The sequence below is a fragment of the Anthonomus grandis genome, chromosome 8 (genome assembly GCF_022605725.1).
Source record: "Anthonomus grandis grandis chromosome 8, icAntGran1.3, whole genome shotgun sequence".
NCBI classification, from domain to species: domain Eukaryota; kingdom Metazoa; phylum Arthropoda; class Insecta; order Coleoptera; family Curculionidae; genus Anthonomus; species Anthonomus grandis.
Genome location: NC_065553.1, coordinates 19775561 through 19795738, shown reverse-complemented (window position 1 = coordinate 19795738; position 20178 = coordinate 19775561). Strand labels below are relative to the sequence as shown.

The window sequence follows — 20178 nt, the reverse complement described above, 5'->3', positions numbered from 1 at the left end:
ATGGTGAACGTTTTAAAGTTGGCATTTTTACATACCTCTATGTCATAATTCTAATATGCACCTTAGTAATATAATAATTGTCAATAGTTATTTGAAAGTATAATATTATTTTAAATTGTCCACTACCACTATACATATTCTATACATTATACTTTAGTGGTTGATATAAAGTATATATATGGTTGGAAAAGCTGGATAAAGGGTAAACATGACTAAAAAGTCAAAGTATAAGAACAGAAAACAAAAAAAACATAGAAATTATATTTTAACTTTGTTTATTTCAAATAATAAAAAATCTATAAATTTATTTGTTATTTAAATATAATAAGTTATGGTATTTTTAATATCAACAACCTCAAAATTAAATGCTAAGAGGCTAAATGTATTAATCTGGTATATAGTATGTAGACTCTCACTTCTTTAGCTTATTTGCCATCTCTGCTGGTCATGTATATACAGCCCAAACCATTCAAACTTCCATTCAATAGTAACATAAAAAAAAATTACTGCTCTGTATACATTTCAATTAATAAATATATACTCACAGAGGATCTTCCCCCTCGTTCCATGTCAATTTTAAGTTAATCCAATTAGCTTTTCTGCACCCTAAAAAATATTAAAAACATAGCAAAGAAAATGATTAGTTGAATATTAACATACAAAATAAGCTAACATTTTAGTCTTAAAATAAAAGATATAAAAGATATAAAAATAGTAATACAGAAACCAACACCTATGACATCTTAAAATTTGTTTTTACAATTTAAAACCTACACCAAATTAAGCCTTACAAAAACTATACCTAGTTATGTATATGACCTCTTACATAAAATTTGTATTTACAATTTGAAACCTGCACCAAAACCTTACAAAAAATATACTTAGTTATATTATACTGATTATAACACAAAATACCATATAAAATACCACATCCTATTTTTGTTAACTTCACAGCTATACAAACATAAAAAAATAGCTACAATTCAAATATTATCTAGCCATTAAATACACAAAGAAATCTAGCTTATTTTTTATTTGGATAGTACATTTGTTTTTCAATTTTTCTTTTCTTTTCAATGCCCTGACAATTTTCTTCCTCCACTTCTTTATTTTTAAATTTGTTGATTACAGCCATAAATCTGGCAAATGCATTTTTATCTAAACTTCTACCATAGCTACAAATTTCTTGCAATGCAATCTTAAAATAAGTATAAATGATGTAATAAAAATGTAACTTATATTTTACTCGAACTACTTCTCGATTTTCTTCAAAGTCCATTGCAGAACTATTGACTTTCATTTTTGAACTCTCCTGAATAAAATGGTTTACATCCTCCTGATAATTGATTTGGCTAGTTGTGGGTTGATCAAAAAACCAAACATTATCCTCTTCACTCACAGTTGGGGAACCTACAACAAACTCGCTTCTCTGCTCAAAAATTACAAAACAGTTTACAAAGTACTGTTTATACTGTGACAGAATTTTCTGGACACTCACATCTGTATTTATGAAAACATATTTTACAGATGTTACAGTATCCAGTGTGACATTGCTCATCACATAGTTCATGACAAGACACAACATAGAACTTACCACTTACTGAAACACTTTGTACTTTTTGAATTTTCCAAATTCTAAAAATTCTACCTTACCATTCATTTTTTCGGCTTTGTTATGGGCTTCTATTACAATTTTATGCTGATAGCTATTTGAGTTTGGTCTTGTTGACATGTTCCTTGAATGTAAATGCTTCCCCCAGACTTCTCACTTTGCATGCGCTATTAAATCCTAAAAGTAAACACAACAAAACATACTTATGTATGTTTGATAAAGATAACTAAGACTTTGTACAACCTCTGATATCACTCCTGTTGCAATTGTGAAATATGTGTTCTTCCCCATTCTTAAACTTGTTTCGGGTCTGACAAGCATAATCTACTTCCCTATTATCTTGTGCCCTCTAAGATGTGAATTCTTCAAAATTCCTAAAATTTAAAATTCATTCTTTGACAGTTATATGGTGAATATCAAGCAAATGTTTGTTTAAACAGTTAAAATATGAAAATGTCTGGATATCAATAGTACACATTGGACATATAATGTGTTTTGTTTGTTCCTTCCCAACAAATTCAGGGTGAAACTTTTTCCAATGCCTGTTTCTGGTAGATGTGCTTGAAAATTCCTTATCACAAACTTCACAGATTGTTGACTGCAAAATAAATAATTATTCAAATTAGAACTAAAAAAATTATATGTATCTTACCTTAGTGATGCCATAATTGTCTAACAGACAGCAACAGATAAGTGCATTGGTTTAAGTGGAAGGAAATTATGCACTAGAAACACTGGCAAGTTTATTGAAAGGTAATGAAACTCAAACACTAAATTGTTTGTTTTTGAGCCCAAAACCAGCACAGATATGGATTGTGCAGATAATGGAGTAAAAACTCAACACTGTACACTATGAATTTTCACTCAAATAGTCGCAAAGTTGATATAATTGTTTGATAATTAAATCAATTATTAGGAAGCAAGCAAAGCAAATACAATCTGGAATAGTTAAGTTAAACAAAACCAATGCCTTAATTTTCAATTTCCGTAGCTAATCGGCAACGAAATTTGACATACGAACTTTCACGAAAGGATCAGCAGTGCTGCTCCACCCTCAATTTCTCTGATTGGCTGGGCATATTTGTATTTTAACGTATGCTGCCGTGGTCGTATGTAACATTTATTTCAGATAGGTACGTCAGTTCGTGTTTTGCTGTAGTTTGAATTCTTGTGATTTGTTATGGCGTATCTGAAACACTAGGAATTTACGCAGCAACCTAGCCTCAAAAACAATTCATTATTTATTTACAGATTGTATTTTGTAGTGAGCGGTGTATCAATATCTGTGTCTACCAACTATAATATTTTGTTGTAGTGTTAAAAAAGTTGAAATCAAAGTAAGAAATTAAATTTAAATACGTAGTTTAATAGAAATTAGCATTTGATAGATCGTACGGTTTGGTTCATTTTTCGTACTTCATGAAACGTGAAAAAGTGTAAGTTACATGGTGCATTGGTGCAAAAAAGTATTAATTTTTAAACAATTATCATTGAAAAAGTGGTTTCTTTTTCCACGATTGTATAAAAATAATTTTTTAGTAAAAATTATTTATTGGCAGTTTTGTACCTCCTTAACCCTGGAATGCTACTTGGGGTACATTTGTACCCCATCATTAATCATATCTCAAGTTAAATGGAAGTGGGCGGGGGAACGAACGCCGACATCTTATTAGGTTCAAGACGCGGCAAGTCAGTTCGCGTGCGACAATTGACATTGGCACACGGTTTTTTCTTTTCGAGATTTGTGATATTTGGGGTTAGCGCGTACCCCCGTGTAGCAGTTTAGGTTAAATATACTCTGTGATTATTTCGCTTCTCAGTAGATTTTGGTGATTATTATTATATGAGTAAGTATCTTTTTTTTGAAAAATATGTCTATAATACTTTGAAAATATTTAAGTTTTTTTTTTAAGTTATTATTGATTTTCTTTGTTAGGCTGCACGAATAATGGCTGGGCAGAAAAAGTTCTTCAACCTAATCAAGCTTGAAGATGTCGGAGAAATTCATCGCATTCTCTATGAATCTGATTCAGACAGTTTTTCGGATGACAGCGAGGAGGAAGATGCCGTTGTTATACCTGATTTTAGAGAGGAGCCAGAAAAGGATAAAATACGCGGCAATCAAATCAATCTTAATTCTTTTATTGCACCAGAACAGACTCAGGATACCTTTCCATCTGATACAGATTCGGAAGATGACAATATGTCATTGGCAGAAATACAGGCGATCAACAGAGATATGGTGGAAATTTGACCAGTGCCTACCAAATTAAGGGGTAAAAATGGGTTTATGTGGTCAGGTCAGAAAGGCGCAATTCATCGTACACCAAAACGAAATCTGGTTTTGCATTTACCTGGAAACAAAAACGAAGCAAAACATATAACATCGGGAACTGAAGCTTGGAAATTATGTTTCATTCAAGAAAATCTCGATAAAATTACCCAATATACTAATAACGAGATCCAAGTTCAACGATTGAAATATTCAAATAAGAACGATGACCAAGATACTGATGCACCTGTTATTACGCCAGTAGGTAAGAGACCCTCTTGGACTAAAGATACAAACAGCATTGAACTCCAAGCACTTTTCAGGCTATTTTATTATGCTGGTGTTATGAAAATGGCCGGAGTTTTGACCAAGGAACTATTTGATAAAGACACAGGAATTCCAATATTCCGTGCTACCATGCCCGAGGCACGTTTCAGGTTTTTGATAAACTGTCTTCGCTTTGATGATAAGCAGTCCAGAGCTGAAAGAAAAGAAACTGATAAGCTTGCAGCTTTTCGAGGGGTATTTGAGAGGTCAATCGTTAAAGTGAAAAACCTATATACTCCTATAGAATATATTACAATTGATGAACAATTGGTTGGTTTTTCGATGTCCCTTTAAAATGTACATCCCTTCAAAGCCCAATAAATACGGAATCAAAATTGTGTTGTCCTGTGATGCCAAAACAGCTTTTGCACTTGATGCTGAAATTTATATAGGAAAAGGTTTCACACCAACTGATGTTCCTGTAGCTCAGTATTACTGTAATAAGCTAACTAGTTCTGTCCAAGGAACAAATAGGAGCTTGACCATGGATAACTGGCTTACTTCTATTGAGACCGCGAAACATCTTTTGGAGGGGAAAATTACCATTGTTGGTACTGTGAGAAGAAATAAAAAAGAAATTCCTGAGTCGTTTTTGAAACTCAAAGAAAAAAATCAAAATTCTGCCATGTTTTGCTACAGTGGACATCTGACACTGTACTCATACTGTCCACCCAAGAGTGCTAAAAAAGCAGTCATTATGCTTTCGACAATGCACGAAAAAGGTGATTTACGACCAAGTTACCAGAAATTATTCAATTTTATAATTCTACAAAAGGAGGAGTGGATACTTTAGACCAGTTGTGCCACACTTATTCTACTGGTAGAAAAACACGTCGCTGGCCATTATGTTTGTTCTATAATTTGTTGGATATTCTGGGATATAATTCAATGATTCTTTTGCGTGGCTCTGGTGAAGTGAATAAAAAAATTGTAAAGCACAGGAGAGAATACCTCAAGAAGCTTGCCCTTGACCTGGTTAGACCGCACATGATGAGTCGTTTGGAAGCTCCAACTTTGAGGCGCGAACTCCGTGAAACTATATGTAGGGTCCTCAAGATAACCACTTCAGAAGAAGTACCTACTAGGCTTACAACAACAGTGGTAGGTGTGTGCTTTGTCCCAGAAGAGAGGATCGAAAATCGAGAGTAAGCTGTGCTGTATGCAAAAAGTTCGTGTGTTTGCAACATCAAAAAAAAATATGCTCAGTGTGTGCCGCATGAACATTTTATTATGGATGTGCGTTAAAAGTGTTCTTAGAGACTCGGTTTAAGTAATTTTTTTCTATAAGTGAATACATTTTTCGTTTTTCTGAAATACGACGTGTTTTATTTGGGGTGCGGTTGTACTCCTGTGTAGCAGATGCAGAGTCGGAAATAAGTGTAGCATTCCAGGGTTAATAAGTGTTGCTTTCGTTTTTAGAATAATGGATGTCCTTGTAAAGTGGAAGGACCGAAAGTACTAATGTGATTTACTCCAATTAACTAAACGCAAAGGGACCGTTACATATTGGAAGTTCCGTTAAAAAGCTTTAGCGGAGAAGATGGTATTTTGGTACTATAATGGATATTGAAGACGAAAACGACGTTGAATCCGATAGCTCTGACAATATTCCCCTCAATGAAGTTCGTAGGAAGCTTAAGTTGGATCTCTTGTCTTCGAATAAAAGCAAACAGTATGAATGTGACGAAGATAACGTTCCTTTAAAGGAGCTGACACCTACTAACAATAATGCATCAATTCAACCTTCAAAGACAGATCATCTAGAAAATTATAGTAATAGTCAACCTATGGATGACTCACCACCGATAGCGTCACCAAAATATGACTCGGATCAGGACCCACCTTTTGGAATTTGTGAAGTGAGAAGATGCAAAGCAGAAGTTTTCAGTGCATGCCACATTTGCAGCATTCTTTTGTGTTACGAACATTTTATAGAAGACCCGGATGACTATTTACGTTTTGGTCATAAAGCAGCTCATATAACAGCTGAAAGTTATAACCTTTTGGCTAACCTTACAAGGCAACGTGATTTTTTAATAAATCACGTTACGAAACAAAAAGTCAATCGAAAAACGGTGAAGACAGAATCTCGACGAAGTTATACTTTAAAGTATTTTTTACAATTGGTTATAATCGTTTGCCTGTTTGTAAATTTTTTTTTAATACTCTGGGAATCTCTGAACGTTCAGTTCGAACAGCGCTTTGTAAAACTAGTGAAGTAGGAATCGTAGAAAAAGAAAAAAGGGGCGGTCACCAAAGATGTCCGGAAATTAAGAGAGAAGAGGAAATGAGAAAAAAAATAAGTGTCCATATTGATAGATACCCGAAGATGGAGTAACATTAATGCCGCGAAAAATCTTCGCCTTTGTACCTTCATCCAGACTTAACATTACAAAAGATGTACGATATGTTTATTGAAGATCTACAACTTCAAAATATCCAAAATAAACCCTCTATCACGACATATAGAAATATTTTTAAATCAAAAAATCTCTCGTTTCATCATGCGAAGAAAGACCAAAGTTCGTTGTGCGCATCATTTAGGGAAGGAAATGAAAAAGTACAAGAGTTAAAACAAGTCTTTCCAAAAGTTTGCCATATCTTTCCTTAATGTGAAAATCACATTAAGGAAATATCAAATTAAGGAAAAATCCAAGGTTAGAGCATTAAAGAAAGAATTTAAAGAAGTCTCAACTACTGACAAAATAACTCTATGTGGGGTATTCGACCTTCAGCAAGTTATCTACTTACCAATCAGCAAAGAGAGCGCTCTATTTTATAAGAGTAGATTATCCAACTTTAATTTTACTCTTTATAATTTAGCCAGTAAAGATTGCCATTGTTTCGTGTGGCACGAAGCAGCCGGTAAAACAGGATCATCAGAAATTGCCACTTGTATTTTTAAAGTTTTGGAGGAATACTGTAACCAATGTAAAAGGAAAGTATTCTTGTTTTCTGACGGTTGCTATGGCCAAAATAAAAATACAATTGTGGTTCTATTTCATATTGTTTGTATTCAAAAAGACATACATTAAGAAGAAGAACTTTAAAAAAGTATTGCGTTACACATCTTATTGTGTGGTACACCTTTTTCGTTTTTTTTTTTCTCCTGTAAAATTATGCAAATGTCAGTTACGTCACTTCGTGTTTTGGGGGACGATATAAGCCCGGAATGACGCGGCCAAAATTATGTAATTCAATGGCGTCGGAAATGTCATTACTGGATAGAACAATCCATTTTATTATTAAACCAAGTCTAATGGAATACAGAATGAAAGACAATAACTAAAAAATTAAAAGGAAATGGGAAATCTATAAACTATTAGCTCTTATAAATACATGAGTGGTTATCCACTTTAAAGGGGTGTCTGAGAATGCATAATAGAATGACATACCATGTTGATACGAACACCTTAAAGTGTTTTAGTGGAAATTGGTTTAACATAATTCGCGCATTTTATACGCACTCATAGACCGCTTTAGCGTTTGTAAACCGGGTTAGCTTATATCGTTTTAAATATGGATGATCCGGTTTTAAACCGCTTTAAGCTACCGTGTAAACACATGTCACCCCTTAAGATTATTCCAGCTACAAGAATGAAGCACCTTTAAATATAATAATAATAATTAAAATAACAATAATAATAAATCAACTTTTAAAAAAATTCTTAAAATAAATACAAAAAAAAATTACAAATGTAAATAAAAAGGGCGAAGTCTAGATTAAGGCTACTCAAACTTCGTTTATAAATACTACAATACTAAATATGTTAGAACAACTAAAGGATCGAAATAATTGAATAGAAAACAGTCTAATTCATAGGTTTTAATTTTTTCGTAGATCGTTTAATAACCCCTACCCCCACTGGATTCGTCGACCAATACCAAGGCTTCAAACCAAAAATTTTCCAAATTAAATACCCAAACCTAAGAAGACAAAAAATAGGGAATTCTATACGAAAGTGTGGTGCAAAAGCAAAACCATTACAATATTATAATATGTATGTCAAAGACTTGGCTTAAGGAAGGTTTCATCTTCTATAGTGGTGAACTAGCTGACGATAGATACATTGTATTCCGAAACGAGAAGAACTATGAGAAAGTAGGCGATTTACGAGGATAATATAGTAATCAACCAACAACATGGTATTTTGTAAGTAAAAAAATACAATTTCCAATCTTTGAGTTTTCTGAAAATGTTTCATAGAAATTTTTTAATAATCAAGTTGATGTTATAGGTACAGACATGAGTAAGGCATTTGATCAGGATATAATTGCTTAGTCCGGCGTCCCTCAAGGATCTATACTGGGCCCATTATTATTCATTCTATTTATTAATGATATGTTACTATTATAATGATTATTATTTGATATATTTCTAGGTTTATGAAAAAAGCCAATTCTTAGTATATGATCATGATTATATATATGTATACCTACTCATGCAGATGTCAGTCAAAAATGAGCATGATTGTAAAGTCTTATAAAATGTTTAAGAATTCATCTAGAGACTTTACAAACAGAATATATACTAGAATAAATAATTTATATATCAGTATAAATAAGTGTAAACATACGAGCTAGTTTAACTCAAACCACAGTATAACATCAATGGCACTGAAATAAACACAATTGAGATGGTATTCGACTTGGGGTCCGAAACAAATTAGATACATGAGCGCTCTTTCTGAAATTCAAAATAGACTTTTTAGATTTGCCAATTACAAAAAATCTGTGCTCTATCCTGCTTTTCCAATTCTAATTTCATATAATGATTAACTAAAGACTTAGGTGTTAGCTCCCGATAACATCGATTAAACAGTAGGATACTCTTTATGCTTGATATACTGCATCAGAATATATTAACTCTTCACAGCTTTTAAGATATACTTTGCAATAAAAAAAATCAATCGGTACATCAATTATATACTGGAAACATGATAGTAGATAAACTTTGTGGTATTACTTTTATTTGGATAGGTATTATAAATCTAGAGAATAGAGTAGATTAAGTTAGATTTAGACTCAAACATGCAACTACCTTTAGGCTCTAAGAGTATGAAATAAATAAACCAAAGACAAACCAGTTAAATAACTTCAAAATAACTTTGGTTTAAACCGTTTACGCTGCAGAATCCATGAAAACTCCTCCTAAGTCCTCAAGAAAAGATTATGCCATAAAATACGACATTTTATAACAAAGTATTAAAATCCATGCTTATTTGACAACATTAAAACCTTCTGACGTCACACCCCGAAATAACACAACCAGTCGATCGCTATATGGGCTTAATATTACCAGGTTAATCTGCTTGACAATCAAAACAAACTGACATTTGATATCCGCCATAAGACATAACCTAGTTCTAAGTGACGTTTGTAGATGCTTGTTTGCAAGTTGCGATGCTAATGTGATAGAATTATTATAATCTTATTTTTGTTGTTTAATTCTTTCTGTAAAATTTAGGCATTTTTTTAAAATAAAAATTATCGTGCCAAGTTTGCAAAAATGGTAAAACGAAAGGCCTTAATCGATAGCGACTCCAGCGAGGGATCCGGGAGCGATTTGGATAAAGTAAGCAAAGGTTTTTGCCCTTTTACCTAAAGCTAGTTTATTTTTGTTACTTTTAAACTATTAAAACGTAGTTGCTCCCGTTTGGAATTTTTGTAAGCAGTCCTGTGACATTACAACGTGACGATCTCAATTTCTGACGTAAATTTTATCTAGTAATATACTTTGCCAATTTGCTTATTGCTAAAGACAAGTTTTGCACAATCTTGTAAACACTATTAATCACTAATAAGACCTTTAAAACTAACGTTTAGGAGTTCTTGGACTTGGCAAAAAAGAAAAACAAGAAAAAATCCTCACCCAGAGAAAATTCTAGCTCTGAGAGTTCCAGTGGATCAGGCAGTGAGGCGGAGAAGAAAAATGTTAAAAAGAAGGTTAGAAGAGATACAGCTTCTTCAGAGTCTGAGCGTGAAGATTCAAAACCTGCTGCTAAAGTCAATGAAAGTAAAAATGTTTATAGTAATTCAGAACCAGAGGAAGGTAACTGAATGACTATTTCATATTAAGGCTGTGTTCTTATTGCAAACATATTTAGGAGAGGTTTCTGATTCTTCTGACAGTTCTGAAGATGAGTTTAATGACGGGTATGACGACCAACTTATGGGAGATGCAGAGGACAGGGCCAGGCTTGCCAGTCTCACAGAAAAAGAGAGAGAAACTGAAATTTTTAAGAGAATTGAGCAAAGGGAAATGATGAAAACTAGGTAATATTTTCATTAATTCAATAATAGTGTGCTTTGAATGTTTGTTGTTTTTGTCAGAATACCTGTCAAGCATTTATTTGACTTTTGTCCCAATTTTTAACAACTTCTTTACAGATTTGAAATAGAAAAAAAATTAAGGCAACAAAAGAGACTTGAACGGGCGAAAGATGGAAAACCAAAGGACAAAGAGAAGAAGAAATTAAAAAAAAAACAGAAAGAAGAAAAGAGGAAGAGAGAGGCAGAAGAGGCCGCTGCAGCAGAGGCGGCGGCTAGAGAAAGAGCAAAAGAAAAAGAAGCTGAGGCACAAAAAGTTGAATTACCTGTGGAAAAAGAGGACGGAGAAGAAGAAGAGGACGAGGCTGACACTAGTAAATTACAGGTGGACTTTAGTTCAATCGACCATAAAGAAAGAAGCAAAGAAAGGAAGAAGAATATCGAGGAGAATAGAGGAAAAGTTGAAAATAAGAGGTTTAATGCTATGGCAGAATTGAAAGCTCGGAGGGAGGGCAAAAAGGAAGCTGAGGAGGAAAGGAAAAGGAAGGAAGAGGAAAAACGCAAGAAAAAAGAGGAAGAGGACGAAATAGCCTCTAAGAAAGAGACCAAACTAAAGGCATCTGATATTTATTCTGATGATAGTGATAGTGACAATGATGGTAAGTTTTTAACATCAAGAATGAATTTCTTTTAATATATGCCATAATTTTATTGTCTAAGGGCTTGAATTACATTTTTATTGATCTTGTAAAACTTAATTTGGATTTGAAATTTTGGTGCTTGCACCCATTTCTTCCTTGAATAAATCTGATATACATCAGGCAGATACTTATATTGACCCACCTATACTAGAACTATAAGTTTACATTGTATTTTGTGTAAGGATATTTTTGTGAGTTTAAAAGAAATTAACTATAGCTTCATTAACCAAAAAAAAAAAATATTCACTACTTTTCATTATGAAAGTCAAATTTTTTGTCTATATATGTAAGAGAGTCAAAATACAAGTTTCTAAGTAATTTTTTTAAAATTAGTGTAATTAAAATAGTCAAAAAAAAATCACAATTAGTATAAAAGGAATCCAAAATCTAAATAAAAATATAATGTATAATATAATGGTATAAAATAGACAATAAAATATTTATTAAAGTCAAAGTAATATTGATAAAATAAAAATACATTATTCACAGCTAGATTTTCATACAACCAAAACTTTACTCTGACACAATTCTCTTCTAAGCAGAGTTAAATATTTTCCATCAACTATTGCTTGAACACTTGAGCATTTTCACTTTCTCATGGTAGTCTCCAGTTTTCTTTGATTGCCATAGAAGCAAGATGTCTTTAACAAATCCATCAATATGTAAAATGCTGCCCATAAACCTGGGTTCTGCAAAACTGCAGCATATCTATTGCTAAACCATATCTTTGTACATGATTTAAATCTTTATTCTAAATCTAGTAACCTCAAGGAATAGTTCTGTAGACTTAATTTTATTTAAATAATTTAATATAAAATGTTGACATAAAAATAGTTATAGAATTATAAGTTTTGCCCCCAGTAGAGTTTCACAAACATAATCAACCAAAACTTGTTTCAAGTAACGCCTTAGGGTCTATTTTTGAAGGCATTACTGAAAATTTGGAAGATGGAAACAACATTTTTAAAATTTTGGAACTTCTTTAGAAAAATGAGCAACATTTTGAACAACATTTTAATATGCAATCAATAACCAAATAATAGAGAACTTATGATATTAATCAAATAACTAAAGAAAAAATAGTAATTTTAGAAATATTTTATTTGCCATGGTTATATTTAATAAACTGATAATCTTATATGTCTATTTTAAATACTTTGCAAGACATCCAAACTTCATTGACCATTTGCAAGATGAGTGTCCTTTTTTGGGATTTGTCAGGCCTGTATGTCGTGGTGCCCCATTAGTCCAGGTTTCATTCAGATATAAACCTTTTCTATACTCTTCCATACTGGTTGGATATTTCTTAAATATCGTCGCATTTAGGTCACAATTTAATTTAGGATGCCTATATCAGCCTTAGAGCATTTAAAAACTTCCAAAATCAAACTAAGAGAATGGGTAAAAATGTTCAGTTTTTTTCAATAATTTCAAGAAACCTTTTTTTATTTTTATATTTTAAAGGCGGAAAAAATATGAATTCCGGTTTCAAAATTCATGTTTCAAATTAAATGTGGTTTCTAATTAGAAGGAAGAAAATCCCCGGTGACTCGCGAAAAAGCCAGATCACGATCGAGGTCACACTCGAGATCAGGTTCCCGATCAAGATCGTCCAGTTCCAGCTCGAGCAGCAGTGAAGACGAAGAAGAGCAAAAGAAACCCGCCTATTTGCCTTCAAAACAAGATTTGAACAACATTAGGTAAATAACGTCCATTCAATTGAAAGCATTCTGTTATGCGATGACTTTACTGTAATTTTTTACCTTTAGACTCTCAAGACACAAACTAGAAAGGTTTGTACACATGCCCTTTTTCGATAGAATTGCCAAGGGCTGTTTTATCAGGGTGGGAATAGGACAGCATAACGGTTCTGCGGTATATAGGGCCGCTGAAATTATGGGGGTATATGAAACAGCGAAGATTTATCAACTAGGGAAGACTAGAACCAACAAGGTACCACTTAAATCTTATAAGTGTTACAAAGACTAATAAAAAAAAATTGTAGGGCTTAGAAGTGCGGCATGGCTCTCAAAAAAGGGTATTCAGACTGGAGTTCGTCTCTAATTCGGAATTCACAGAACCGGAATTCCAGAAATGGATGGAAGCGACTACTGCGGCAGGCTTTGATTTGCCCAACAAATCTAAAATTGAACAAAAACAAGCAGATATTAAGGAAGCGATGATGTACGAGTTTAACGAACAAGACGTTGAACGAATTGTGAGTTTTCATATGATTAATAATATTTCAAGTTATAAAGTTTCATATGTTCCAGATTAAAGAGAAAGAGAGATTCAAACCAAATCCTCATAACTTTGCGATGAAAAAGGCACACCTCATGAAAGAAAGAGAAGTGGCTTTGGCCAGAGGCGACGATGACTATGCCAGGGAAATGAGCGAGTTATTATCGCAGTTAGAGGAAAAGTTTGTCTTTTTTATTCTTTGTATATAGGGTCGTTGTTTCACTATTTTTTTTTTGTAGAGCATCCGAGTTGGACAAGAGAAGAACGGCCACAATTTCGAGTATATCTTATATAAACGACCGAAATAGAAAAAGGAATGTGGAGGAGGCGGAAAAAGCTATTATGGCCGAAGTCAGAGCAAATAAAGGCAGAAGAGTAAGTGATTTTGTGTACTTTTTTATTGATTATTGATTTATGAAAAAAATATTAGTTGAGTAATAAAAGATACAAATGGTGTCAAGAAAATGCCACTAAAAAAAAACTTAGGAGTGAGCTTCGAGGTACTCCTGATTTAAAATCGTATCTTTAGATCTAATGCTATTAATTACCAGAAATTAAGTTCTGTTCTTATTGTGTCTATTTTCAAGTTTAGTTAGTAAATTCGGATGATGAACCTTATCAAACGCTTTAGACAAATCAGTGTATATAGCACATAGTTCCTCCTCCATCCATAGCCTCGTGAATCTTTTGACTATACGCATCATTAAAGGAAAGAACCGAGCGGCTCCTGAAAAAGTCATGATGATCTATTGTAACTTTAATATAAAATAAAAGATCAAAGAAAATCAGCAGTTCGAAAATTTTATTATATCCATAACTTTTGATTTTTTCACTAGAATTCTGGAATATTTTGATCAACTTTCCACAGTTTAGAATATGCGCCTGTCAGAATACATTTTTATATATGATATAAAGAGGTGGGCTAAAGCTTGGACATAATTCTAAAAATCATGCAGATAGTCCGTCATGATCAGGACCGTTACTTGAGTCTAATTGGGATGAAGCTTCATTTTGCTGATTTCTAAAATATTTATATCATATGGTGAAACTATTCGAAGATGAAATCGGTTTTGCCTGGGAATATGGGAAAAGCTCACAAAGTTCATATAATTTCTAGTAGCTTCTTGGCCATTATAGATTCTTTTGTTGGATATCGATATAAGGAAAGGACAAAAATTTTTTGTATCTGTATTATTCTCATTTGTATGAATATAGTCTATTAATATTATTTTACCGCTTTTTTAAATGGGAAAATGAGTTTTTGTAAATTTTCATTATTTTTTCTTTAGGCTGCTGACTCGATTTAGGTTTATTGCAATGTTTGTTGGTTTGTTGGAAATAATACACTTAATTACCTAAATTTTATGTGAAAGGAACAGTACTAGGTCCAAAATTTTATTGTTTTAATAAATTCAACTTAATAAGGGAAGCAGTTCAGTTCTATTATCGCTTGTAATTCAGCTGATATAAGGGAGATTAAAATCTCCTTATTATTTTCATTCTTGGCTATATTTTCTATTTTTAACCTCCCATCAACGTCACATAGGACTTTAAAAAAAAACGTCGATTGACAGATGGTAATTTTTTTAAAAAGAAAGTTCAAGTTTTTTCGTTTTATGTCCGCAAATTTTACAAACCTCTTTTTCAACAATATTTTAGTCAGTACCTTTTTTTAAATATATCCCTTGATTCTTGAGAAAATCTTAGAAAATCTTAGTGGCTTAAGCAAGGACTTCTCAGCAACAGACTTTGTGATAATGGGAAGCGGTACAAATGATTTGACTAACGGTAAATATCCCAAAATGGGACTTAATAATAAAAAAAAAAGAATGTTTACAGACAAATATTATATTTTTATCGGCAACAGGAGGACATAACATTGATAAAATGAATCTTAAAAGAGCTTTAAATTATAATCAAAGACTTTGTGACTTTTTAAATACTCTAAATAGATATACAGGAAATTGTGTACTGTTTGCTAACATTTGCGATAGTTTAGATAAAAAGTTAAAAAATTATATTGTCTCTCGTTTGTTGTCTAATTTAATAAATCAAGAACCCTCAAGCCATAAAATAAACAAAACCATAAATCACGTAAAAACAACAAATAACTTGCAGGAAGTATCTGATTTTGTAAATGTATTGAATGATGATAGTGTGCTTTTAACTACAGATGTTCGAAAAGACATTGAAATTTCCCCTATTATAAATAATATAAATTTTCAAGAAAGAAATAACATAGAAAAAAATAATTATTTTCATCCTTTTGAACAAAAGTACCCCCTAACTAGATATTCTTTGGTACATCTTAATATCCAATCTATACGAAAAAAAAATGGATGAACTTCTGATATTCTTGGAAGGGCTTAAACATCCAGGTTTTGTTTTATTATGTGAACACTGGATAAAACCTGATGAACTTGTAAATTTAGAGAATTATGTGGTTATTAATAAGTACTGTCGTTCAAATATGTTGCATGGAGGGTCATTAATTTGTTTGCATTCTGAATTGGTTAAGGAAATTAGTTTTGTAAAAGTAAGTAAGTTTGATTATTAAGCTGATGACAGGGTATTTGAATTGTCAATTATATATAGTAGCTCTATTGATCTGTATGTTATATGTTTATATAGAGCTCCTGCTGCCGCTGTAGGTGACTTTTTATTTAGACTAGAAGTGTTATTGTCTGGTTTAAATGTTTTTTCGAAAGTAATTTTGTGCGGAGATTTTAATATTGACTGGTCAAATCTGTCTAATAATTTTACAAACCAATTGACTTACCTTTTAATGTCTTATAGTTTAAATGTTTTAGTTAATAATCCAACTAGAATAACTTCTAACTCTACCACTCAAATTGACTATGTGTGCACCAACATAGATGCAAATGATTTTAATTGTAATGTTATAAATTCAGGGCTCTCTGACCATGAGGCTATTGCATGTGAGTTTTGCATAAGTCACAAGAGTCAAATGAGGGCAGAATTTATAGCACAAAAAACTATAGTAGCTTCTTGCAACTGGGTAGGTCAGAGGATTGGCAGCGCGTTTTGTCTACTGCAAGCCCTTTAGAGTCATTTCACGCAATTATTTGTGAAAATTTTAATAAATATTTATTGATAAAAACCTTAAAAACGAAAACAAATAAAAATTGGATTACCGACGGTCTTAAGGTGTCTGCTAGAAATCTTAGATCACTGCACTATATTCGGAAATTTTATATAAATAACATTGCTTTTATTAACTATTTTAACAAATATAGAGCACTGTACAGACTAACAATTAAGACTGCAAAGTAAAAATACTTTAAAAGTCGCTTAGGTAATTCAAATAATGTTCAGGGGGAGGCTTAGAAGATAGTAAATGAACTAAGAGGTAATCGGGGCAATATTGTAAAGGTAAATATTGAACCTGATAGGCTGAATAACTTCTACTGTACCATTGGTAGTAACATAGCAAGTCAAATTCAGGGTTTTTCCAACTATGAACAGTTTTTTGAGTATAAGGCTGGACCAGATTCTTTCTTTTTTTGCCCACTGATCTAGTTGAGCTTAAGTCAGACTCTTACAGACCATTAGCATTGCTTTCCACCCTCTCAAAAATCATCGAGAAATTGGTTAAAAAGCGACTTATGTCATATTTAGCTGAAAAGCAAATTATAAGATCGAAGCAATTTAGGTTTCAAAGTGGCAAAGGAACATCAGATGCAATCTTTTTATTCTTTGAGTCCTTATTTTTGAGCTTGAACAGTGGTGATATTGCTGCAGCAGTGTTTTGTGACTTGACCAAAGCATTTGACTGTGTTAGTCACGAAATACTGCTATGGAGCTTGAGCGGTATGGATTCAGAGGTCTGGCTCTTCAGTGGTTTGGGTCTTATTTGCATACTAGAATGCAGAGTGTTTCTGTGGATGGTGCCCTTTCAAGGGAGCAGCTTGTGACTCATGGTGTTCCTCAGGGTTCAGTTCTTGGGCCACTTCTATTCCTCATTTATATTAATGACATGGCCAATCTTAGGATCTAATTCATTCAGTTTGCAGATGATTCAACAATTTTATGGCATGACACGAGTGCGATGAATCTAAATACCACAGTTAACAGAGATATTGTTGAAATCAAGAAATGGTGTGATTCCAACAAACTGTGTTTAAATATTTCAAAAACTAGTGTTATGAATTTTAAATGCAATTTAAATAATGTGTTTTTGGAGAATCACATTCTAAACAACTTAGACGAAAATAAATTATTAGGTTTATTTATTGATAATAAACTAAAATTTGAGGGCCATATCACGCAATTGTGTAGAAAAATATCAACAAATTGTTATGCTCTTAAACTGATCGCAGGAGAGGTTGATTTTGACATGGCGAGAAATGTTTATTCTTGAGAGTCTTGCAAACAGCAATTTATCACTCATAAAATCCGAACCCTTCCTGCCTTATTTATATTGGAATCTGTTTGCCTGGTTCATAAAAAATTTAGAAATGTGAACACAACTAATAGGCATGAATATAGCAGTCGACGAGCTTATGATGTGCTCTCGCCTATGCCTACAAGTTCACTGATCAAAAGAACTTTTATATTTAATGGTAAAAAACTCTTTAATCATCTTCCTGCAGATTTGAAAGGTATAGGTAGCTGAAAACTTTTTAGAAAACGTGTTAAAAAACTCTTAGTTGCAAAGGGCTATTATGAAATAACTGAATTTTTGTCGGATAGATTTTAGTCATTTTTACCTTTTTCCTGCAGGACTTTAGGTATATTCTTTATATTTTTTACACCATATCATTTCGCCTAATTTATTTTTGTGATTTAGTTTTTTTTTTTCATTTTAACATTTAATAAAATTGTATAATTCGTGAGTGAATAATATCTGTTTGTGTTATACATATTGATACTCTTGACATTACATTAGCTTTGTATGTTTTGGTTCAGAGTCTTGGAGGAGTATTTCTGAAGAATGGGGATGTTGTTGCTTTTACCGGTATAGGTAAATCATATTCATGGAAGCAGAATGCCTTTAGGATGATGGACCATAGCATGCTAAATAACCTTTTTACATGTTTGTGTATATGTTTTTCTTTTTTACAGCTTTGTCAACAAATGTACTTTTATGACAATAAAGCATATATTGATTGATTGATTTTACTACATTGAGACAAATTTTAATTACAAACTACCAAAATCTTCTTTTAAAGAATTATTATTATATCTAGTATTTTATCTACTTTATACAAAATAATGTATGAAGTTGTTTATATTGTACCTCTTATTTAAAAACCCTTTAATTTAGATTGATGACCCTTTTACAAGACGATCAACGAAACCCCGGATGAATTTCAAGGCTGGAGAAAAAGAGGCCTTAGCGGCGGCAGAACAGAAAGCGAAAGACGAACAGAAGGAAGAAAGCGATAAAAAAGCACAGGAAGAAAAGCAAAAGAAACAAGAAGATAAACAACCTCAAGTGTCTCAAGAAGATTTATTCTCGGCTCATGATTTCGACATAAAAATTGATCTGGAAGTGCCTTTACCTGGTAACATTTAACATTTAGTAACGAATTTTGCAATGTTAATGTGTATTTTTTACAGCCACATCAGTAAATGTTGTGCCCAAAACGAACTCAAAAGATTTAGCCCCTAGGAGAAGCCTTAACTTACAAGACTACAAAAAGAAAAGGGGGCTGATTTAATATATTTAAAAAAACTTGTGATGTATATTATTGTTTCCACTTTTTTTATTAGGTATTAAGTTATATTTCCTCAGTAGGTTATAAGCTAGTACTTTCTCGGTGAATTATTTCTTTTGCAGGACCTTCCTGTCTTAAAGACAACTTTTTTTATATTTTTTTTTGAAGAAAAAATATAATTTTTAAAATTATGGTTTGTTTTAAAAAGTAAACGTCTGATAAAAAAAAACGTTAATGCTAGTGTTAAATTGGTGCCCTTATATACAAATTTTTATAAACAGGTAAAAACAATTTTATGTTTTGCACTATATGTTATATTGTGCCGATATTGACAGACGATAAAAGTAAGGTATGCATTCGAATATAATATAGTAAAGAAAGAAAAAAATAGCTTTATTTAAAAACAAAATCCAGAGATCTACAAATCTATGTAGACTAATTTTATACACAAAAGAGTCTTACGACTACCTTAAACTTATTTCATTCTCGACACGTGTTTCGCTAACGATGTTAGCATTTTCAGTAGAAGATTAAAACTAAACTATAATATATAAGAACTATATATAGGGGATTGGACCTTTATTGCTATTAGGAATGGTTTTTGATTTTTAAATATTGCTTAAATTTCGTATGCATCTAATTTTCTATTGCTATTAAGTAGTTTTTGTACTTTTTAAGTGGTCATTCCTGGAAAGTGACCAGTATCTAACAGGTTTAGCTAAACTTGACTTTTCAACTCGTCCATATTTCACAAGAGCTACATTCGTATTTGCCCTATATACTTTTTATCACAATAGTTACTTAATAGTCTTCATTTTATCTTTTCGGTTTCCTAAAAGATTCCTTAACTTGGCTGAACTTTGATAGACCTTTTTTAATCTTTGATTAAGAAACAAAACAAAGGTAAAATAAAAACACAAAGTCACGGTCTCATCAAATCCATATAATTTTTTTTCTTTTTCTTTTTTTAACTTTAATAAAATTATCTGTTGTCATCCAGCCAGATTTATTCACAAGACCCATAGATCCTTGCATAGCTCCAGACATCATGCGGTGCTCGTCAAAACGTATTCT

General features: G+C 32.3%; 1 protein-coding gene and 1 long non-coding RNA gene across 3 annotated transcripts; one reads left to right on the top strand and one right to left on the bottom strand.

Moving 5' to 3' along the window:
* Window positions 1-165: 165 nt before the first annotated feature.
* Window positions 166-2706, bottom strand: LOC126739448 (uncharacterized). 2 transcript variants are annotated; one of them, XR_007661629.1, is made up of 6 exons: window positions 2265-2706; window positions 1856-2210; window positions 1654-1789; window positions 1256-1410; window positions 546-1198; window positions 166-474 (listed from the first exon to the last, which is right to left on the bottom strand). It is a non-coding gene; the product is annotated as an uncharacterized LOC126739448 (long non-coding RNA). The 2 variants fall into 2 exon arrangements; XR_007661628.1 differs by having other exon boundaries at window positions 1256-1789.
* A 6866-nt stretch (window positions 2707-9572) lies between these two features.
* On the top strand, window positions 9573-19295 carry LOC126739639 (RNA polymerase-associated protein Rtf1). Its single transcript, XM_050445408.1, has 11 exons — window positions 9573-9786; window positions 10038-10263; window positions 10319-10487; window positions 10602-11140; window positions 12711-12882; window positions 12952-13135; window positions 13188-13400; window positions 13456-13604; window positions 13663-13798; window positions 18711-18951; window positions 19007-19295. The coding sequence occupies exons 1-11, from the start codon at window positions 9721-9723 to the stop codon at window positions 19105-19107; spliced, it is 2196 nt and encodes a 731-aa protein (XP_050301365.1). The 5' UTR covers window positions 9573-9720; the 3' UTR covers window positions 19108-19295.
* Window positions 19296-20178: the final 883 nt, after the last annotated feature.

What these genes read in the sequence shown, in the direction of transcription:
- LOC126739639 (XM_050445408.1), top strand. Translation starts at nt 9,721, where the DNA reads ATGGTAAAACGAAAGGCCTTAATCGATAGCGACTCCAGCGAGGGATCC. An exon ending in AGGGAAATGATGAAAACTAG is followed by an intron (nt 10,488 to 10,601) that starts GTAATATTTTCA and finishes ACTTCTTTACAG; the next exon opens with ATTTGAAATAGAAAAAAAAT. An exon ending in CAAGATTTGAACAACATTAG is followed by an intron (nt 12,883 to 12,951) that starts GTAAATAACGTC and finishes TTTTACCTTTAG; the next exon opens with ACTCTCAAGACACAAACTAG.